This window comes from Bos taurus, chromosome 25 (genome assembly GCF_002263795.3).
Source record: "Bos taurus isolate L1 Dominette 01449 registration number 42190680 breed Hereford chromosome 25, ARS-UCD2.0, whole genome shotgun sequence".
In the NCBI taxonomy this organism is placed as follows: domain Eukaryota; kingdom Metazoa; phylum Chordata; class Mammalia; order Artiodactyla; family Bovidae; genus Bos; species Bos taurus.
Window position 1 is genome coordinate 39,210,467 of NC_037352.1, and position 22,897 is coordinate 39,233,363.

At 57.3% G+C, this 22,897-nt stretch overlaps 1 protein-coding gene across 3 annotated transcripts in view; it reads right to left on the reverse strand.

Moving 5' to 3' along the window:
- Positions 1-471: 471 nt before the first annotated feature.
- FOXK1 (forkhead box K1) overlaps positions 472-22,897 on the reverse strand; it is a 58,604-nt gene continuing 36,178 nt past the window's right edge. For 2 of the 3 annotated variants that reach the window (XM_059881628.1, XM_024985250.2), the window contains exons 2-9: positions 22,081-22,266; positions 10,869-11,067; positions 10,371-10,517; positions 9,751-9,944; positions 9,204-9,370; positions 8,816-9,100; positions 7,819-8,043; positions 472-7,309 (exon numbers count right to left, since the gene is read on the reverse strand). In XM_059881628.1, the coding sequence (XP_059737611.1) occupies positions 7,053-7,309; positions 7,819-8,043; positions 8,816-9,100; positions 9,204-9,370; positions 9,751-9,944; positions 10,371-10,517; positions 10,869-11,067; positions 22,081-22,266 (1,660 nt within the window). In that variant the 3' untranslated portion in view covers positions 472-7,052. The remainder of the gene's footprint in view (positions 7,310-7,818; positions 8,044-8,815; positions 9,101-9,203; positions 9,371-9,750; positions 9,945-10,370; positions 10,518-10,868; positions 11,068-22,080; positions 22,267-22,897) is intronic. The other variant, XM_024985249.2, reaches the window with a different exon arrangement.

Genomic DNA, 22,897 nt, shown 5'->3' on the forward strand with positions numbered 1-22,897 from the left:
CACCGCAGGCCACTGAGAGATCTGAAGAAGGCACGTAAGTCACAAACAAACACGGGAACCTTGACGAGGACGGATCAGCGACGACCTTTCATCAGACCCCGGTCAGAGGTGGCCCGCAGTGCCGACGCCTGAGCGCCCCCTTCTGGTGATCTGTCAATCCGGCAGCACCTGCTTGTTGGAAAAGACCCTGATGCTGGGAAAGATGGAAGGAACAAGGGGAAGGGGGCAACAGAGGGTAAGATGGTTGGATGGCATGAGTGTGAGCAAGTTCCGGGAGCTGGTGATGGACAGGGAAGCCTGGTGTGCTGCAGCCCGTGGGGTAGCAAAGAGTCGGACCCGACGGAGCGACTGAACAGTGAAAAAGCAAGTGGCGATTGCCTGCAGCTGAGAGGGGAGCCGAGTGTCCAGGGCACCTGCCTATCTGTCGTCTGTCCCTCAGCAGTCGCTCACAAGACCACGCGGAGCCCCATGTCGTTTCTTTAATATATAATTTTATTTCTGGTTATAGAAACAAATGCTAAGAGGAAAGACAAAACTTCCCCGTCCACATACAACAATTTAATAGATAAAAGAACAGTTAAATGAAAAAAAAAAGGTAGAAATTTTAAACTTTGTTATAGCTTTAAAACATTAACGTCTGGTACAATTAGAAATCACATTCAGATCTCAAACTTTTTTTTTTAAAAAGTATGGCTCCTTATTAAAAAAAAAAATACTGTATCCCATTTGAAATGAAAACGCAGGCTGGCCTAGCTAAGGTGGGTCCCCCCTACTTGCACCCCTCCCCCCGCCCTGCCCAGGTGCTGGGGTGTATGTGTCCCTCCTGGGTGCCCCAGAGGCCAGAGCCCACACATGGATGGTGAACCACGGTAATGCGCCGTGACTTCAGCCTCGCACCAAACACGCCGCGCAGCCCAATTCCCACTCTACAGGATACCGCCACTTTTTTAAAGCACTGATGATTAAACATATTGTCTAAAAAACTTTAGACGGCCACCATGAAAAAAAAAAAAAATGCACACAGACACGCCCCCTAGCAACATCCGCCCCGCTGAAAGATCTTTACAGGCTAATTGTCAGTCAGGTAAGAAACACAATCCGTGCTGGGTTTATCCCTTGCCCATGTGCACCAAGCTGCCCGGGATCTGGGTCTGAATATAAGCAAGAATTAAGGACACACTTTGGTCTCTCCTCCTCGTCCCTGTCCTAAAGCAGAAACGGAGCAGGGTCAGTCCCCCTTGACCAGGTACCCAGAAAGCCCATCCTGGAAGGAAGCTGGGAGAGGCCAGACTTAAGAATATTTGATTTTAAACCCTATTTTTACTTATTAAAAAAATTTTTTTTTGATAACTTAACTCAGAAATTTAGAGGCTAAGGTCTTAAGAAGCCATAGGCGAGGAGGGAGGAGGGTTCAGATGGGGAACACATGTATACCTGTGGCGGATTCATTATGATATTTGGCAAAACTAATACAATTATGTAAAGTTTAAAAATAAAATAAAATTAAAAAAAAAAACCTGCAAAAAAAAAAAAAAGCATAGGCGTAGTTCCATAGCCTTTTGGCCAGTTAATTTCATGCACAAGAAATCCATTTCAGGTTCATGGGCCTCATTCCAGCTCAGCCAATATGCTCAGAATTTGGGGACAGCTCATAGCATTCCTTGGGGGTCATGGCAACAGCTTGAGAGGGGCCAGTCTTATCATTGCAGCTAAGAAAGTAAGTAAATGAGTGAAAGTCGCTCAGTTGTGTCCGACCTTGTTACCCCATGAACTTATACAGTCCACGGAATTCTCCAGGCCAGAACACTGGAGTGGGTAGCCTTTCCCTTCTCCGGGGGATCTTCCCAACCCAGGGATCAAACCCAGGTCTCCTGCATTGCAGGCGGATTCTTTACCAGCTGAGCCACCAGCAACTAAGAAAAACCTTCACATGAGCAGCATGGAATCTTTAGTGAGTGGGACCAACACGGTGGTAGCCCAGGGGGGTCACAGCGTTGAACAGCCACATCCCTCTCCGGTCTGGACTCCTCTGCACTTCTTACTGTTTTTCATGCGGAGTGAACCACCAGTAAATATTTGGATGAGTCCAATGAGCCACTCATTGCAGAAAAAGGATCTCAAACAAAGAATAATGAACTAGAATTCTTCCAATTCTATTTTGACTCTTAACAGATCTGGGGCAAGAGAGTGAGAATAGCTTGGAGACCTTTTGTCTCCCTTGGAAGCAAAAGGGTGATGGAGGGTGTAACCTGAAGACCCCCTGGCTCATCAGAGCTGGGGGCGGGGGTGAGGGGTCCCACGTAGCCAGTGTTCAGCCCATCAACTAGAGAAAGAAGCCTGTCTGCTGCAGCTTCCCGCCTCCCCCTCCCCAATTGGTCTTCTCAGGAACCTGTACCAGTTGCTTCCAGCATGACACGCAGGTCCAAGGAATGAAGGAAATCCTCTGAGTAAGATTCTTCCCTGGAGGAAAAGAAAGATGCCTAGAAAGAGTCTGCAGCCCTCAGTCTTTTCTAGAACACTGAGAGAGAGGAAGAGACGCTGAACACCCTGAGGCTTGCCTACTTGAAGAAATCACCTCGGGGCCCCGTGAAGACACAGCATAAACGTCCCTCCTGGTCAGCGCTGAGCCCGCAGGAGGCCTCCTGTCACCGGGCGGTGGGCAGGGTCACTGGGCGGGGCCAGGCCTGCAGCTGGGGGTGGAGGCAGGGCAAGTTTTGCAGACAATCAGACCTCTCATGGTGGCTGCTGGGACATTAACTCAGACGTGATGGGGACAGAGGGGGGTCTTGTCAAACCCAGAGACATGAACCCTTCCAACCTCTATCCTCTGCTGAGTCCCGTGTCCCCGGGGATGAGGGCAGAAGTGGATGACTCCGTGGGCTGGGGCAGAGCTGAGCCACGGCCCGAGCCCAGAGGACAGGCCTTCCACAGGGACGCCCAGACAACCCGGTGGTGCTGGGGGGGCACCGAAGACTCGGCAAGTGACCGTTCTTCTCAGCAGAAGAGCAAAACTACTTTCCCTAAACACACTCAGCCAACGAGCCCACTTTCTGTTTCCACTCAGAGCAGACGCTCGCAGTGTGTCAAACACAGTGCGCTGCAAGGCAGCTGTGACTCCGGGTGGGCCCCTTACGGTCGGATGAGGCCACCCCAGAGGCTGCGTGGTGACTGATGGCCCAGACCGGCCCTTAGACCCAGCGGGGAGCAGCTTCTGGGGGTAAGAGAAGAGGCAAGAGGCCGGGCCCGGCGGGAAGGGCGGGTCCGCGCGATGGAGACAAGCCTGGAGGAAGGGACGAGTGAGATGAGAGGAGTTCATGAAACGCATGAGAGCAGCCTGAGGGCTGAGGACAGAAGCCGCTGCTGCTCCCCTCGCCAAAGAGCCTCCCTCCTTCTGCGGCCCGTCCCCGCCTCGTAGCAGCACGTGTGAATAACATAAAGGAGGCGCGGTAAGTCACTTCACTTCTGGGCAGAGGCAACCCGGAGGGCGGCCTCGAGCGGCTGGCCGCGAGGGCGGGGCTCCCACTGGCACCGCCCCCCCCCCCCCCCACCGCCGCGGGGCCTGCCTAGCAGCTCCGTCCATTCCTTCTTGCACCAAAGCCTGCGGTGCAGCTGTGAGCTTGGCGGCGCCCGAGGCCGGTTCCCCGGGGCTCGGCAGCACCCCATCCCAGACGAAGCCGTCTTGGGGCAAAGCAGAACCTGGGGCTTGGGAAGAAGACAGCTCCTTCTCCGGCCTCAACCGCCCCTCAGTCTAAACCCTAGAGGAGCCGCGCGAAGGACCCTCTTCTCTAACACACGCTCACGTTCGGTCTTTTCTTTGCCTCCAAAAAGGAAGAAACTGACCAAAGGAAAAAAGCCAAAAGTTTCTGTCTCCTCCTGAATTTCAAGGGGCCAGCGAAGGAGTTTCTGTCTAGAGACCTTGGGACGCGCCCCGGGAGCCGGGCGGCTCACTCTGACTGGTCCAGGCAGACCTTTCTTTAGGGGAAGTCAGCGCGCCAGCCGAACAAGGCCTGCTGCGACCTAAACCAGTCTCCCTCCAGGCCCAGCAGGGTCCAGATAAGCAGCCAGCAGCCTGGTGGCCCCACCAAGCCCACCCCCTCCCGCCTGAGAATCACCAATGCGTGTTGATTAGCAGCTCAGAAGTCCATTTTTCACCTTCTCCATTTGGCTTAATTCTGAAGCAGAAAAAACAACCTCCCACAAACAGCAACCGTGAAAGTGAGCCAACCTGGCGGCAGAAAGAGCCTGAGGGTCCCCTGCAGCAGAGGGAGTAGGAGGTGACGATGTCCAGCCCGGGGGCCCCCCTAGTGCTACTCCGACCTCACAGTGGATCCCAGGGGGGTGGGGGGAAGGACAGATGGTCCGAACCCCGACCACAGGCTCTGCTCGACAGCGCCAGGCGTCCCGGAGCTTCACATAGAGATGCAGGTGGCGGGCAAGGACACTCAGCATCCACCACGGGCCTGCGAGAGGGTGACCCTGGCCGGAGGGGAGGACACTCAGCGGGGTAGGGCAGGGATTTCCGTGACGCCCGCCATGCAGAGCGGCGCCCTCCTGTATCTGGCACTGGTAAAGGGCGAGTACAGCTGGACGGGCAGGCCTGGTATCGATGGAGAGTGAGCAGCCACGACGACGGGCCCGAGCGCACCTGCCCGGCCGGCCCTCTGCGGAGTCCAGCCCCTGGGTGACCCGAGGCGGCCGTGGCCCCCGCGTCAGGCCAGGTTGCCTTTTTATTTCCCAGCCTCGGGTGGGTTGGTCCATGTGCCACAACCCAGGCATGTGGAAGACCACGCTGCCGGCTCTCCTGGCTGCTCTGGCTCCTGCAGACGGGTGTGGTGGGGGCGTGTGTGGCCCCACGGCTTGGGGAGCTCTGAGGACACCAGAGATCTTTCCGGCTACAGCAGCATCTTCCCTGGGGAGCTGCCCACTCCTGGCCTCTTGGTCTCAGGACAAGTGCTGGCGGGTACCACGGGCTCTCTGGGGAGATGACCAAAAGCCCACCCAGAGGCTCACCAGGAACCTGGAGTGGCTGGTCCCCTGAACCTGGCCCCACGGGGTCCCTTCTGCCCAGAAGGAGCTAAAAAGGCATGCGCTCGGCACGTGGCAGAGCGTCACTGAGGACACCCCGTCCCATCTCCCTCCCAGTTCCAGCCACAGACCCCCCTCTGCTCCTTTCTCCCTGAACTACTGCCAGGATAGAACCGTGAGGGAGTCCACGGTAACACACAAAACCAAAATGCCTTGGAAGTCAGGAGAACACAGGGTCGGGCCAGACTGGTCGGGCCAGGCAGAGGGGACGGGGCTGGGCGTGTCCTCTGGCCAGCCGGCCTGGCGTCTGTCTCTGGGGGAGGCGAGCTGTGGCGCAGAGGATGGTCTGTGAGCAAGAAGGCATCTGAGCAAGACCCGCGCAGCCCCAGGGCTGAGCAGCAACATAAGAAAGAGACGATGGCCCCCAGCCCTACCCAGGACCTGCGGAGCCAGCCCGGCAGTGCCTGGATGCCCGTCTCGACCCACTCAGTCTCACGCTCTGCACTCACACCAGACGGGAAGCCATAGAGAACGCCAGGGCGGCGTGGGTGCGGAGCCGGGCACCCGTCCTCCCGTCTCTGACCTCACGGGGGCACCACGGCCACAACGTAGGATGAGGGTCAGTGGCACGGACGCACCTGGCCTGTGGGCTGAGTGGACACCAGCCTGGAGGAAGGACACTCAACACCGGTCCCCGTGGGGGGCCTGGGGACAACCTTGGCGGCGCAAGCGGCCCGCACACCTGCCCCTGCAGCTGCTATGGCGATTTGGAAGCGGGGAGCCCATGTCCGTGGGGACCCCCAGGGCAGGGCCGACACCAGGCCGGACCTAAACCACTCTTTGCAGAGACACACTGAACGTTTCCTGAGAGTGCTCTCCCGAGATGTGAAGGACCGGGGGTGCCCTGCTCTGCCCGAGGCCCCCTGAGGGCCCTTGAGCTGGCGAGGGCTGTGGGCCCAGACTGGGGCCTCTGGTGCCATGGGCCGCAGAGCCAGTTCTGGTCAGTCACGGCAGGCAGGCTGTCGGGCGGTAGAGACTCTGGCAGCTGGTGAGGAGGCTGGGCGGGCAGCCGCGGGGCCCCCGGACGTCAGAGCAGCCGGGAAACGGGGCCACTCAGCGTGACCGTTCTCCCGCGGGGGCGGCCACGTCCTTCCGACCCCAGCAACCTGGTGTGGCCGGAACGAGGGTGGACGCTGCAGGTGGGCCTCTCATCCAAACAGCTCTCTGCCTTGAGCGCCAGTCCGGGAGGCCGTCGGTCTTCCTTGAAGTTAGCAGACGGAGCGGCAAGAGTTCACTCTGTGGGGACCGATGCCGGGAAGACCCAGACACCCAGCTGTTAGAGCGTCTTTGGGTGGAAACCTCAGGAACGGGCGATCCCTTCTGTGTCTGTCTCAGGCCGTCAGTGAAGCCTCGATTCCGCCTTTTAATAAAACCGGAAACACGTGGGGCTCAAAGCCAGACCAGACCCCTCCCCTCTGTCCAGCGAACGACGACACTTTCGGTGTCACTTTAGAAGCAGCAGCGACGGGGATGGTCTGACAGCTGGCAGCTCTGCGTCTCTCTCGCCCAGGTCCTGTCTCTTACAGACAGGGCTGGTGCCGCCGGCCCGTGCTTCCATACCACCTGGGGGTGAAGGTACCCCGGGAGCCTGGCTTCTGTGCGGGGCCGGGCCGCCTGGACATGTTCCAGGAGACGCTGGGCTGCGACCTTCTTCCCACGCCCTTGGCGAAAGGCCTGGGGAGAAAAGGCGGTGCTGGCAGAGTGGAGAAGGAAACGAAGAAAAAGAATTCCAGAATCGTACAATCAGCTGTCTGAACGAGTTTATGTGTTTTTGTTTGACTCCAGATTGGGGGCAGGAGGACGGGTGTCCGGGTGCGGGCAGGTGGAGGTGTCCCGCCCGTGGGGCCCTGCACTCGGCCCACTGGGAGCTTTCCCGTCTCAGTCCCAGGGGCGGCGGGGTCAGCCGCCCTGGTCCGGCCACGGAGCTCTGTCTGGCGTGTGTCCCACTCCACCTCCACGCCACAACGTCACTCCCCGGTCCCGGGGCCCTGCGGGCCGGCGGCTGCCATCACACCGGCCTGTGCAGTCACAGTCCCCACAGGCTCCTCCACTCGGGACCTCTTGACCTCGGGCTCTCCGGTGGGGGAGGCGGAGGTGGCGGTGGGGGGCGCCGTGCTGGTGGCTGCCGCTGGCTCCTCGGGCCCTACCTCGCACACGCGTGTGACCACCACCGGTGTGGACGAGCTAGCCTGGGCCGCGAGGAGCTGCAGAGGGCTGGTGAGGGCTAGGGTGGAGAGAGAGAGAGTCACGTTGCGGAGCTGGTCGGACCAGCGCCGCCACACGAGGGCGAGGAGGGCGAGGAGACAGCTCCCCAGCACGCCGGGCACCTCCTGGTACAGCCAAGGGGCAGCTCCTGGGCACCAGCCCCTTCCGGCCCCCACCCCAGGGGGCCTCCAACCCTGTCCCTCCTCTTTCGGTTGCTTCTGTGTGGGGATCCCCTGTACACCCTGACGGCTCCCACGTCACCCCAGCGGGTCGAGCCCTGGCCTCGGGCGCCCTCGCCCCCGCCGCTTTAACTGTGCAGTGCTGAGTGCCTTCCCATCCCCTCTGACGCTGTCCCCGCAGGGTGCTCCCTCGGGGCTCCCTCGGCCTCAAATCCCAGCCCGGACACAGAGCAAGTGCTCAGGAAACTGGCCGGATGAACTGAGGAGACATGCTCGCTGAACTGACCCTGGTTGGGCTGGCGCTCAGGGCCGAGTGGGGCAGAAGGGGCCGCCCCAGGTGGGGCCTCACCGTAAGTGTTGCCGGCGAGGCTGCTTGTGGGGACGGCATGCTTGCCGTTCTGAGTGACGGCCCGGACTGGGAGGTGGTGCTGCCCCAGGGTCACTGGTGTGGCTGGCTGCAGGATGGCGACTGTGTGTCCGGGGACCCCCGGGGCCATCTGGCTGGCCACCGTCTGGATCACCCGGCTGGCAGCAGGGATGGTGGCGAGTGCGATGGTGGGCTTCTCTTCCAAGCCTGCAGGGGCGGCATGTGTCAGAGCCACGGTCACGGCCCTGCGGGGGTGCCCCTGGGTGGGGCGGGGGGCCAAGGGCCTGAAGCCGGGACACTGGGCAAAGACCTGGGTTCTTAAAAGAAAACTCCCACTGATGGAATGTTTTGAAACAAGAGAAATACAAGCCATAGGGTTTTAGGGGAAATTTTAAATACTGCATACTTTAACCAAAGCAAGTTTAATCTAAGAAAGAATGGGTATCATCTGGAATGAAACGATTTGCACTTGGAGCTATGACCTAGCTTTCTCTCACCAAAACGCACGTCTTTAGGACGGGATCAGAAGGGATGTCACTGCTGGGATGAGCCGCCTGCCATCCCTAAGACACTGCTTCATTCAGAGTGTCGGCTCCAGGGCCTCCGAAAGCACTGATGGTATTCCCAACCATCACCGCGTTAATCCTCTGGGACTCTTGACTTCTAACTCAGGACTCTGTGACTCTTTCACTCCGAAGGACATCTAAGGAGCCCTCGCTGGGGGCTCCAGTCTGAGGCCCCACACCTAGTCCAGGGGCGCCTGGAGCCCCAGCTGCTGCTTGCAGGGAGCGGCATTTCAGATGATCAGCGCTGCTTCATAGGAAAGTACCCCCGGAAAACGGGAGGGTACGAGGGGTGACCCTTCAGAGACATCCCGCCCGAGATGGCCTGAGCCCCACGGCCCAGGCTGATGGCTCCACCTTGAAGACCCACGAGAGCCGGACGCGACCCCACCAAGGTGACCGTATGGTCAGCTTACCTCTCGCTTCGCCACCCAGGTCCAGCACGGCCGTGCCCGCTGCCTCGTGGGCGCCCCCCGCCGCTGCCTGGCTGGCAAGAATGTATCCGTTGGCAGAGCTGGCGGAGGTGGTGACCACCCTGAGCATGGTGACCGGGGGCGCCTGCTGCACCACGTGGATGGCGTGGCCCGAGGGCTGCTGGGCCGTCACTATGGAAGCCGGCACATAGGCTACGGGCTTGGCCACCAGGCTGGGCGGCCGGGGCGGCACGGCCACAATCACCGGCTGGGCACTGACCGGAGAGCCTGCAGAGGAGGGCTGGGTCAGCGGGGCCCCGCACACGCCCTGCTGGGGGGCTCGCGGCTCTCTGTCCCGGGACATCAGACGAGAGGGCGAGGCCGGGCTTACCAGGTGCGCTTTGGGAATAGCGGTACTCGGGAACAGAAGTTAACTTGGCCCCAAAGTCAGGGTCGTGTGGAATGGGCGAGCCCTCCCGGGACAGGCACTCTGGAGTCTGCAGGCCACTGGAACGCGGGGACATCAGCCCAGGGTGGGTGGGTGAAGCCGGGGCGCTCCTAGGAGACGGGGACACGGGACTGTGGCAGTGAGCGTGCCCGAGTGCTGCCCGACCCTGCGGCCACAGCTGGCCGCCCGCCACATGAACCACCGCCCCGTGATCCTGGGCCCGGGGAAGGCCACGACCAGCGCGTTCACCTCCGAGGGGCCTGGCCAGCCCCCCCTGGAAAGCGGCTTGTGCTTCTACATTAAGAACAGCAGTCCTGCTGGGATGGGCACCAACCTCCCCCGGGACAAACTAACACCCGGAGAGCAAAGCTCATCGTGGGAATCCGGCCGACGCCCTCTCCCTGCCTCTCGGGCCCAAGCTGGTCTCTCCGAGAAAAGGTGAGGCGGCTTCACTGGCCGCAGCCGCGGGGGTGGCGGGGCGGGGGCTCACCTGGACGACAGCGGCCCAAACGGGGTGCGGAAGCAGGAGACGCCCCGCTGCCTCCGTTTCCGGAACGCCTGCTCCACCAGCTTGGCCTCTGAAGCAGGGTCTATCCGCCAAAAGGATCCCTTCCCCGGCTCCTCCTGGGAGCGAGGGACCTTGATGAAGTAGCGGTTCAGGGAGAGGTTGTGGCGGATGGAGTTCTGTGGGCAGAGCGGGGAGTCACGGGTCATGGTGGGTGTGGCTCTGACCCGCGCAGGCCCGGCGTGGGTCAGGGCCGGAGGGGCCCTGGGCACAGAGGTGTCACAGTGGTCGTGCCTGTGAAAATTCAGCACGGGCTCATGAGCAGCCCTTACAGAAAAGCCAGAACGTTAAGGAGAAGCCCTTGTTCAGGGGACGCCAGGTTCAGAACGTGTGCTGAGCCAACTAGAATACTGGACGAAGGTCTTATGAACCTAAACAAGAAGTCTGTGGAGAGCAGGGACGCATGTTTGCAAGGTCACAGAGGAGCGCCCCGTGCACTGAGCCTGGGGACATTTTCCCGTCTGTGGGCTCCCAGGAGGGACGACGGACTCTGGGGGTAGGGTCGGGGTCACAGTGTACGGCCCGGGGATCGGGAAGGGGCGCACCTGCCAGCCCTTGTCGGCCGTGCGGTAGTAAGGGTAATGCTTGGTGATGTGTGCGTAGATTCCGCTCAGAGTCAGCTGCCGGTCCTGCGCGGACGAGATGGCCTGCACGATGAGCTGAGCGTATGAGTATGGCGGCTTCGACTCGTCCTGGGGGTGCAGACGAGGGGGTGAGCCTGGAGAGACGCGTTTCCAATCCAGCCACCCCCCTCCAGAGAGGACACAGGTTCTCGGGGTGTCTAAGAACATCACCCCCACCTCCTCCTGGGGGTTTAGACTAGGAGGAGCCAATTCTGCCTCATGGGGGAAAGTCAGGTTTGATTCTGAAATTTCTCACCTCCTCTGCAAACTGATTTAAAGACAGCTGTCTGATGGGAACGAACTAAGACTAAGCTGGGAGGCGAGAAGCCTGACGCCCTCCCGGAAACTCTAAGGAGGCTCTGGAGCCGACCCGGCCCCGCAGACGAGACAAGGGGGGCTCGGGGAGGAGAGCAGGGACACCTGCACCCGCCGGGCACCAGCCAGTGCGCCCAGGGCTGAGACCTTGGGGCTGTCCCCTCCGGACGTGTCGGCCTGCTGCTCGGAGGCGGCCCTCGCGGCGAACTCTGCGGCCAGCTGCAGGTCGGAGGTCACGTTCTGGACGGAGCGGTAGCTGGAGGAGCCGGCCCCTCGGGGGCTAGCTGGGCAGGAGTTGGGGACACTGCGGAGAGAAAGGACATGTCCTGAGGTTTGACTCCGGACCGAGGCAGCCGCTGTCCGGCCCTACGGGACGTCCGCGCTGCACCGAGGGGGCGCGGTGCCCTCACTCGGCCACACGGGGGCGCCCGAGGGGAGGCCGCGCAGAGACACGTGCTCGGCCCGTTCCACCACCCCGAGCCCCCGGCCTCGGGCTCGCGCTCCTCTCCGGTTGGAAACTGCGCGCCTGTCCGGGGGCGGGAAGCGGCGGGGCTCCCCCTCCGAACCGCAGTGCTTTCGGTGCAAGGGCCGCCCTGCCCGCCCTGTCCCGCCCAGGGCTCCACCAACAGGCGTGGCCCAGTTGCTGCCGCTAACAAGTTGGCTGCGGGTGTCAAGCCGTGTGGAAATTTTGGTTTTGAAAATTAAAAGTATTCAGAGAAAACCGTCATAAACTCTAAAAGTGGGTCACAAATCCAGGTATGAGGTGCCCCGAGCTGGGGGCTGACCAGAGCTTGGAGGTCACCATCTCCTTCCACGCATCCCCAGCCTCCCTGCGTCCACCTCCCACCTGCAGGGGGGCCTCCCAGGCCCACTCCCCACAGCCCGCGAGGGCGTCTTCCTTCACTGTCCAAGGGACAAGACGCCCCCAACTCCCCCGTAAGTCAAGTTCATATGAAAGCCCTCCATGCCAGTTTCCTGGACACAGACGCAGAGCCTCCTCTCTGGCTGGGCTGCTGTCTCTGGCTTCCCTGCCCGGCTCCTCCAAGGTGGGGAGCCATCTGTGGCTCGTAGGAAGGGCTCAAGAGATAGTTACTGATCTCAGGGAGGGATGAAGGAAAAAGCAAAACACTGTGTCTGAGAAAAAGGGGACAGTTGATATTAATGATGAATTCCACCTCCGTCACCCACTTTGGGGTCGGGAATCCCAGCAACCCAGGTGGGAATTTTCAGGAATCAGTCCCCTCTCAACTAGACTCTGCAGATACAGAGACAGGTTAAGTCGTGCAAGTATAGACCCTTTAACCAACAATAATAAACCAGCTGCTGAGAGGTAGGAAGCAGTAATAAAAACAGCTCTTTCTGAATTTCATTGTGAACCAAACATACAAAACCCAAGCTTTTAAAGTAAGGTGGGAGGGGAGGGAAAGTGTTTTACTGGTAACACGTTCACACACTCGGCATCAGGTTTCCAAACGTGTCCATCGGGGAACCAAACACCTCAGCACGTGGGGGTTCAACTCGGATGGGGGTGGGGGAGGGGGTCCTGAAGATTCTCTCCTGAAGATGCTGCAGGACCTGCCACTGCAGAGGCGCCGGGGCACCGTCTCCAGTCCCAGAGGGGTTCAGTGCCGCTCTGGACAACACCTGGTCCATGCTCTGACCACAGGCGTGAGAAGCATGCCCCAGAAACACACCAGCCCCCAGCAGACAGGTCAGGTGATGTCCATCCAGCTTGGTGGGCATGCAGGGCTCCTCTGGGAAAACCTCGCTGGCACCTGCTGTACGTGACCCACGCGGCATCCTGACTAGTGCAGACGGTAGACAGGACTCTGGGCTTGGGCTCTGGGGTCCACTGCCCGTCCCACGTCCACACTTTGTAGAACATCTCAGAAGGTTTACATCTAACCTTCCAAAGGCAAAGCCCAGAGAAAAGGCTGTCACTTCCACAGAAGTTTCCAGTGGAAACAGACAGCAAGACTGGCTCCCCAGCGGGAGCAGAGGCGGCTTTCCACAGCGGGGGAGGCTGGCGCTGACAGCCCCTCCCCAGGGAAGCTTCCTTGGGCACAGAGCACCGTTGATGCCCAGAGGACCTGGGGGGCTTGGTCTGGAGAGCGTCTGTTCATGCGCGTGGTGGCCCCAGCCTCAAGAAACCTCATTCACCTGTCTCTGCGGGCTGGCCTGGGCCCAGAGGGCTGTGCCTGGTACCCAGCCGCCCTGGGGTCACACGTCCCGGGTGGGCAGAGCTGGAGGCAGGCGAGCAGGACACCTCTGGGTGGAGAATGTGCGATTCAGAGATGACTGGAGAAATTGACCAACGCACTGAGTGTCCCCCAAGGGAGTTTCCTAGTCCAGGTCAAATCTCTTGACCATCCACAAAACAGGGAAGATCCACAGAATAAACACACAGGGCATCTCTAGAGGGTCCCTGCTGTGACACCAGGCTTGAGTAAAGAGCTGCTTGCTCCAGTGGCAACCAGTCCCAGGAGCTCAGGCTGAAGTGTGAACGGCACATGGCCACTCGGGGGACAGTAACCAACAATTGTGACATTGATCTCAGTGAGGAGGAAAAGCCAAGTCCTTTATCCAACAGGCAGGCAGTCCAATGATCTGAGACTGAGAAACCAGTGAGGAGGTGCCGAGGGGCATGAGGACCGGTGGGCGTGGCCAGCCTGCAGTAGCCTCTGCTTTCTTCAGTTCAGTCGCTCAGTCATGTCCGACTCTGCGACCCCACGGACTGCAGCACGCCAGGCTTCCCTGTCCATCACCAACTCCCAGAGCTTGTTCAGACTCATATCCATCAAGTCAGTGATGCCATCCAACCATCTCATCCTCTGTCATCCCCTTCCCCGCCTTCAATCTTTCCCAGCATCAGTGTCTTTTCCAATGAGTCAGCTCTTCGCATCAGGTGGCCAAAGTATTGGAGTTTGAGCTTCAGCATCGGTCCTTCCAATGAATATTCAAGACTGATTTCCTTTAGGACTGACTGGCTGGATCTCCTTGCAGTCCAAGACTGTCAAGAGTCTTCTGCAACACCACAGTTGAAAAGCACCAATTCTTCGGCGCTCAGCTTTCTTTATGGTCCAACTCTCACATCCATACATGACCACTGGAAAAAGCACAGCTTTGACTGGACGGACCTTTGTTGGTAAAGTAATGTCTCTGCTTTTTAATATGCTGTCTAGGTTGGTCATAACTTTCCTTCCAAGGAGCAGGAGTCTTTTAATTTCATGGCTGAAGTCACCATCTGCAGTGATTCTGGAGCCTGAGAAAATAAGTCTGTCACTGTTTCCCTGTCTATTTGCCATGAAGTGATGGGACCAGATGCTATCTATGATCTTCATTTTTTGAATGCTGAATTTTAAGCCAGGTTTTTCACTCTCCTCTTTCATCAAGAGGCTCTTCAGTTCCTCTTTGCTTTCTGCCATAAGGATGTTGTCATCTGCATACATAAGATTACTGATATTTCTCCCAACAATCTTGATTCCAGCTTGTGCTTCATCCAGCGTGTCTCATGCTATACTCTGCACATAAGTTAAATAAGCAGGGTGACAATATACAGCCGTGATATACTCCTTTTCCTATTTGGAACCAGTCTGTTGTTCCATGTCCAGTTCTAACTGTTGCTTCTTGACCTGCATACAGGTTTCCCAAGGAGCAGGTCAGGTGGTCTGGTATTGCCATCTCTTGAAGAATTTTCCACAGTTTGTTGTGATCCACACAGTCAAAGGCTTTGGTGTAGTCAGTAGAGCAGAAGTAGCATGTGAGATGAGTGCAACTGTGCGGTTTGAGCATTCTTTGGCATTGCCCTTCTTTGGGAGTGGAATGAAAACTGACCTTTTCCAGCCATGTGATTGCTGCTGGGTTTTCCAAATTTGCTGGCATACTGAGTGCAGCACTTTCTCAGCATCATCTTTTAGGATTTGAAATAGCTCAATTGGAATTCCATCACCTCCACTAGCTTTGTTTGTAGTGATGCTTCCTAAGGCCCACTTGACTTCGAATTCCAGGATTTCTGGCTCTAGGTGAGTGAGCACACCATCGTGGTTATCTGGGTCGCTGAGATCTTTTTTGTATAGATTTGTGTATTCTTGCCACCTCGTCTTAATATTTTCTGCTTCTGTTAGGTGCATGTCCTTTATTGAGCCCATCTTTGCATGAAATGTTCCCTTGGTAGCTCTCATTTTCTTGAAGAGATCTCTAGTCTTTCCCATTCTATTATTTTCTTCTATTTCTTTGCATTGATCAGTTAGGAAGGCTTTATCTCTCTGGAACTCTGCATTCAAATGGGTATATCTTTCCTTTTCTCCTTTGCCTTCCATTTCTCTTTTCTCATCTATTTGTAAGACTTCCTCAGACAACCATTTTGCCTTTTTGCATTTCTTCTTCTTGGGGATGGTCTTGATCACCGCCTCCTATACAATGTCACAAACCTCCGTCCATAGTTCTTCAGGCATTCTGTCTATCAGACCTAATCCCTTGAATCTATTTGTCACTTCCACTGTATAATCATAAAGGATTTGATTTAGGTCATACCTGAATGGTCTAGTGGTTTTCCCTACTTTCTTCAATTTAAGTCTGAACTTGGCAATAAGGAGTTCATGATCTGAGCCACAGTCAGCTCCCGGTCTTGTTTTTGCTGACTGTATAGAGCTTCTCCATCTCTGGCTGCAAAGAATATAATCAATCTGATTTTGGTACTGACCATCTGGTGATGTCCATGTGTAGAGCCTTCTCTTGTGTTGTTGGAAGAGGGTGTTTGCTATGACCAGTGGGTTCTCTTGGCACAACTCTGTTAGCCTTTGACCTGCTTCATTTTGTACTCTAAGGCCAAATTTGCCTGTTACTCCAGGCATCTCTTGACCTCCTACTTTGGCATTCCAGTCCCCTATGATGAAAGGGGTTATTTCTAGAAGGTCTTGTAGGTCTCTCTTTTTTTTTTTTGGTGTTAGTTCTAGAAGGTCTTGTAGGTCTTCATAGAACCGTCAGCTTCAGCTTCTTCTGCATTAGTCATTGGGTTTCTTTCTTAGGTGCATGTATTATTTTGATAAGAATAAAAAGCATGAGCGCAATTAGTACTGCCTTTCCCTGTGGGACCCGCTGAGCATGCAGCCCAGACACCCAATGGTTTTGCTGGAGAGAATGACCTCCGAGGAGCCTCGGTTTCCTCATCTGCAAAGAGCTGGATGGCAGGGGAGCGCTGAGCAGGGAACTGCGGGGCGAAGGGTGTACTGGGCACCCCGCCCTCCTCGCAGGCCTGGCAGGAACGTCAGAGCCAGCTCTTTTTTAATCGCTGTTCTTAAAATGCTGTGGCTCACGACCCTAATGAGAGTATTGTAAACAAAATAATCAAAGCTCAGGGTTTGACGGCCTCAGCATGAGCCGTTTATAGACGTTTCAGAGAGGCGACGGGCTTCCCTGATGGCTCAGCTGGTAAAGAATCCGCCTGCAATGCAGGAGACCTGGGTTCAACCCCTGGGTTGGGAAGATCCCTTGGAGAAGGGAAAGGCTACCCTCTCCAGTATTCTGGCTTGGAGAAGTCCATGGACTATACAGTCCATGGGGTTGCAAAGAACTGGACACGACTAAGTGGCTTTCATTCACTCACTCACTCAGAGAGGCGACTTCAAAGCAGACTGGCTGCTGAGCTGCCCACAAGACTAAGAAACCGGCAATGGCTGCGTGGCTCTTGTGGGGGAACTGGTCAACCAAGGCCATGTCAAAACAGTCTACCGTGCAGCCACGAGTGATGCGGTGGCAAGGAAAGGGGCTGAGACAGAGGGACAGGAGGAAAGGGTCTCTGCAGGACCCTCTGGGCTCCACAGCGCCCTTCTGGGGCGGGGTCACAAGTACTGACACCCATGCAACGAGCTCTCTGCTCGTTCACATGAAGAGGCCCCTGTAGACGTCGCTCCAGGAGTGTCACTGAGGCGATTTCACTTTCTGAAACATCTCTATTTTGTGTAGTGCGCACATAGTATTTCTGTAATCTGGGGGGAAAACAAAGAACAGGCAAAGAGAATTCATGGAAGCCAGTTTCTCAGCACTCTCTTAACCAGGTCTGTGCCCCCGAAGAGAAACTCTGTGCTGTGAAACCCTGGGAAGTGACTGCAGAAGGGGGAGCTGGTGTCTGAAATGCATGTCGTGTCAGAACATTGGAGAGCCGGCCTGAGCTCAGACCTCCCAGCGCCTCTCTCTCCAAGCAGGCAGGGGGCAGATCTGGGAGTGGAGGGGGCCCCAGGCCTCCCTCTGCTCCTCCCCCTCGCTCTGCCTGCTTCCTGAACCACAGCTGTCATCTGGAAAGGAAGGGCCCTCGGTGGCAGGATGCCAGGCGGGCGCTGCCCTGAAGGCACAGCCAGGAACACCAGAGGCAGGATCTTCAGGGCCCCAGGGTCCCCCTGGAGACGGGGCTACAGCACAAGCCTAGCCCACCTCCTCTCAAGAACTGACGGCCCAAAGGCCCCCTGGTCCCAACTCCCAGAGAAGCAGGAAGAGAACCATAAAGACGACGGAAGGCCGCATCTTTCTGTGTCCATGAACCAATTTTTATCTTTCCCCAGTTTCCAGATGAGGAAAGGGACCATGTGGGTGTGGGGGTGTGTGTGTGAGGTACGGTGAGGGCCACAGGTGCACAGGCAGCCTCCCCTCCGGGTCATCGGGAGAACCGAGGAAAGGCAGAGTAAGTCACTCTCAGGCAGGATCCAGAGTTTGCCAGAAACACAACAGCCGTTCTCATGCCCCATCCAAGCTCAGAAGACACACAGCGTTGCAGAGCGAGTGAGGACTGACTCTCCCGCCACAGTGAAGCCGCAATGGACTGCCAGGTCAGGGTGAAGTGGTTTAGGAACCGAGGCCAGCGGCTTAATGTTTATTTTATACAGGGTTCCGCTAACCTTGGATGAATTCCACAAAGCAGGTTACTTTTGGTTTTGTGATCTCTATGTTAGAAAAATCAAGAAAGGCCTTTCTCAAGAAATAGCTTCCAATCTTCGTTTAGACGTTCAGTTGTGTCCGACTCTTTTCGAGCCCATGGACTGCAGCCCAGCAGGCTCCTCTGTCCTTGGGATTCCCCAGGCAAGAATACTGGAGTGGGTTGCCATTTTCTCGTCCAGGGGAATCTTCCCGACCCAGGGGTCGAACCGAGGTCTCCCCCATTGCAGGAGGATTCTTGACTGTCTGAGCCACCAGTCCGCTGCTCTATCCCTGCCCCCCTTCTCAGGTTGAATTCCAGCAGTTTTCTTTAAACTGCAGCTCTAAGGATTAGTCTCTTTTTGTAACACTCGGAAAATGATTAACCAGTTGGTTCTTTCTTAAAGCCACCAGTTCAGTGCAAAACGGGGAAAGAAAAAAAAAAAGTCAACAAAACGCTGCTTAAGATAGCAGAACTTGTTTCAAAGAGAGTTCATTCATGTTCTGGGTGGAGTACTTCAGGGCAGGGAAAAAACCGCACACACCCGCCCCCGCCCCCGCCCCCACTCAGCCAGCAGGGAGGAGGGCGGGGCGGCGGGGCGGCGGGGCAGCCCCGACGGGTCCAGCCGCCCCCTAGTCCTGGAGAGGACCCGCCCCAAACCCGCTCCGGAGAGGGCCGGCCCAGACCGAGCTCTCCGAGCCCCAGCTAGCCGACAGACCCGGCTGCGGGCACAGACGCGGCAATAGAGGCCTGGGCGGGGGGAGGAGGAGGCGGGGTGCGCGGCCTACGGGAACCCCCGCGGCCCGGGCCGCAGCCTACCTCCCCGGCGATCTGCTGGGACCTGGGGCGCAGGGAGGGGCTGGGAAAGAGAGGGCAGCTGTTTGTAAACACGCCGGCCCCACCCAGCTCCTGCGCCTGGGCGGGAGCAAGGAGATCCGTGCAGTAAAACCTCAAAAGGCCCCTGAGGTTTCCAGCGCGCAGAGACAAGCGGATGTAAACAGAAATTCTTCCCTGTGACACTTAGAGGCCAAGAGTGCGGGAGCCCGTCTCAAAGCTACCGCCTTCCCGCAAAGATGCTCCAACCTGTGTGGGCACCGGAGACCCCATGCGGCCCGCCCCAGCCCCTCTCCAAGCCCCGCCCCCCCACCGGCCCGCAGCCCCTCTCTGAGCCCCGCCCCCTACCCCCGGGCTAGGCCCAGTTCTGCTCAGGGAACCCCTTCTACCCTAACCCTGGCCCACTCAAGAGCCGCCGCCGCCTCCCCCAGGCACACAGGCCTCCACACTCGCGGGCTCACTACTCCAGCTCGACCTGCTGACCGCTGCTTTTATTCAAAATGTTACTGGGAATTATATTTATTCTATGAAGCTCTCCAGGAACAAACCAAAACACTTTCTGCTCGTAAAAGCCGTCCATGTGGCTGGATCCTAAGCTGATTGTTCACAGCCCCGTGCCAGTCTGAGCTGGTTTCGGCGGACGTGCAAGGGCCTGGGAGGGCCGCCGCGCCCGGCCGGAGACAGGCCCTTGGGCTCCCGGTGGCGTGGGGCACGTGCCTGGCCAGCGTCCCCGCCCCTGCCCCGAGGTGCTGCGGGGTGAAGGTGTCAGAGCAGGGCTTCGGTACCAGCTCCCCATGCTATGCACGCCGCACAGTGCGCCCGTTTCCAGCGCACGACTCGGGGGCTTTTAGTGTCCGGAGTGGTGTGAACACCACCTCGCCCCACAACATGGTCATCACCCCAGAAAGAAGAAACCCAGGACAGGGGCCGTCAGTCCCTTAAACCTCGCGAGTCCCTGGCCACTGCTGTCTCCTGCCTCCTCTAAGGCTGTGCCTACGCTGGGCACTGCCTGTCAACGGAAGCACACGGCTTGTGGGCGCCTGCGGACTGGTTCCTTTCTTTCTGCATCACATTCTCAGGGGTCACCAGGTGCCAGCACTTTGCTCCCTTTTATTCTCCACGCAGTGGCTGTAACACGGTTTCCCTCCACTCAGCGGCTGATGGACAGCTGAGTTGTTTCCATTTTGGAGGCGGCTATGAATAACACTTAAAGCTCAACATTCAGAAAACGAAGATCATGGCATCCGGTCCCATCACTTCATGGGAAATAGACGGGGAAACAGTGGAAACAGTGTCAGACTTTATTTTTCTGGGCTCCAAAATCACTACAGATGGTGACTGCAGCCATGAAATTAAAAGACGCTTACTCCTTGGAAGGAAAGTTATGACCAACCTAGATAGCATATTGAAAAGTAAAGACATTACTTTGCCAACAAAGGTCTGTCTAGTCAAGGCTATGGTTTTTCCTGTGGTCATGTATGGATGTGAGAGTTGGACTGTGAAGAAGGCTGAGCGCCGAAGAATTGATGCTTTTGAACTGTGGTGTTGGAGAAGACTCTTGAGAGTCCCTTGGACTGCAAGGAGATCCAAACAGTCCATTCTGAAGGAGATCAGCCCTGGGATTTCTTTGGAAGGAATGATGCTAAAGCTGAAACTCCAGTACTTTGGCCACCTCATACGAAGAGTTGACTCATTGGAAAAGACTCTGATGCTGGGAGGGATTGGGGGCAAGAGGAGAAGGGGACGACAGAGGATGAGGTGGCTGGATGGCATCACTGACTCGATGGATGTGAGTCTCAGTGAACTCTGGGAGTTGGTGATGGACAGGGAGGCCTGGCGTGCTGCAATTCATGGGGTCGCGAAGAGTCGGACACGACTGAGCGACTGATCTGATCTGATCTGATGAATAACACTGAGGTTTCCAAGGAGACCTCACGACCCAGTGCGTTGCTGGGCGGTTAAGGTAAACTTTTAATGTCTTGGAGAACTGCGAGACTGTTTCCCAAAGTGGCTGCTTCGTTTTACGACATAATTTTTTTATCGGTGCATAAATTATAGATGTATGAGTGCCAGAGCATTTTCATAGCATAGCTTCATCGTGAACTCAAGTGGAGCCCTCATGTTTTAGGCTGTTATCAGGATAGATGTCAGAAAGGGCAGGGAGGTGGTGTACATTTCAGGTTGGAGAACAGAGCTATTGCTGGAAACCTGAAAAGAGCTTAGGACGGAATCCCTCTCATAAATCCCTAAGGACTAAATAGAACAGTGTAGGTACAGCTGCTGAGCGGCAGGCCTGACCCACGGCAGGTCTCGCCACTCACTGCTCCTCCCTGTCACCCCGGGCCACCGTGGGCTTCATCACCAGAGAAGACAAGGTCCGAGGAGGCTGCAGAGACCTGCTCCCGGGTCTCCCACCAACTAGAGATGCGGCCAGAACCAGAACTGGGGTCCCAGACCTGAGTTCTGGGCTGTGACATTTCAAAGGCATCCCTGAGCTCTTTCCGCGAGAGAAACACGCCTGCTCACCAGCTTGGGAGGGAACTGACTCCCGAAAGCTCAATGCAAATGACTCCCACCTGGTCACAGACACGGGGTTGGAGAACACGGGGCACACGTGAGGCCAGCGACCATGACGAGATGAACCAACCTGAGCTCCTAAATGTAAACCTTTAAAGGTGCAAAACCAGGGCCCCCACCCGGGCTGGTTGGCCAGAGAGTGACTGTCACTGATGACACCTGCGGGGTGCCGGGCGCCAGCTCTGCTGGGGGAGCACAATCAGAGTGTGGTCCCCAGGGACCCTGAGACCGTTTCAGGGGGGACATGAGCTCGAAACTAGCTTCATGTTGACCCCGAGACATGGTCTGCCTCTCTATCTCCAGGGCCCATCTCGTGTTAAAATGTCAACGAAGCAGTAAACTGCTTTAAAGTTTATTAAATCTCGATCCTCAAATCCATGTCTTCCAACGTGTTTTTACAACAAAAGGGGAAGAAGGCACAGGACCCGCTGTGTTCCTGGGGGGCAGCTCGCCCCCACCTCTCCCCCTCCCCAGCCTCTGGTTGTGGGCATCACCCTCAAGCCTCCCCACAGGGGTTCTCTTTGTATAGCACGCCAAGGATGAGAACGTTTGAGGACCTGCCTTTCTTCGACATCTAGATTAATTTGTAAAACTTTGGAAAGGAGTTCTACAAGTTTAGAAAAGCCAAGTCCACCAAATCCGGGTATACAAACCCTCCTTTTAAATAGTTTCACTGTCTGTAAAGCAAATGGTACCTATGCCTGCTTTCAGAGGCCCTAATGCACAGAATTTCACACTGGAAGAGTGACTAATAGGTAGTGATTCTTCACTTTGTAAGATCATTCTCCAGAGACTCGGTTCAAGTTGTCAGGTCCCCTGATGCGCTTAAAATAGTTTCAAATTTTCCGCCCACGGCCCATTTTCCAGAAACAGACTCCACAGTGTATCAAGCACAGAACACCCTCTTTGTATCACTTTCCTCTTCCTCAGCCGCGTTCTGGAGGCCAGCGCCCTGGGTTCGCTGGGCAGCGGCGGCACGGGGCCGGCCGGGCCGCTCACCTGATGGTGCCGGTCGGGGAGGGGATGGGGCTGACCAGGCTCCGGAGGTCCGGCTCCGGGATGTGGATCTTCAGCGGGGAGATCTGCGGGTAGAGCGGCCGCAGCGGGGACGCGGGGGCCTCCTCCTGGTGGTACAGCGACGTGAACTGGATCTTTATCGCCGTGCTGGGGAAGCGCAAGGTGCACCTGCAACGGAAGGGCAGCGGGCGTTAGAGGGGTGCGGCGGCCGGTGCGCCCCATGCGTGGCGATGGGCCTTGCCGTGCGCGCCCACCCGCCCAAACCGCGCCCAATGCGCGTCCTCGGCTCCCGGGACAGGACCGGCCGGGCACGGCACAGACCCTCGCCCCCACCCTACCCGTGTCCCCGCCCACGCCAGCAGCTGGCCGAGCGCTCCCCGCCCCGGAGCAGCAGCAGCAACAGCCGCATGTGCGGGCGGGGAGGGAACCTCGTGTCCTCTACTGCAGGTGACCGCCCCCCAGCCCATCACAGACCCGAGTCCCTCTCCGTGTGCGCACAGGAGCCCAGCGCTCCTCGCCCTCTGAGAAACCCCCGCCTGTACCGCAGGGCGTTGCCTGTCCGGCACACCATGCCGCCAAGTTCTCCACAAGCTGCTAATCCTGGAGCAGACACTGGGTCCACACCAAAAAGCGCCTTATATTTGGTCCTGTCAATCAATTCGGCATCTAAGTAGCAAATCGGGGATATAGCAAGCACCACTTCAGTTGCATTCCCTTTTCTCTCAGTAAAATAGGCTTTCAGAAGGGGGATTTAAGAACCAGTCAGAACAGGCTCGGGGACCCAGCAGGCAGGGACCCC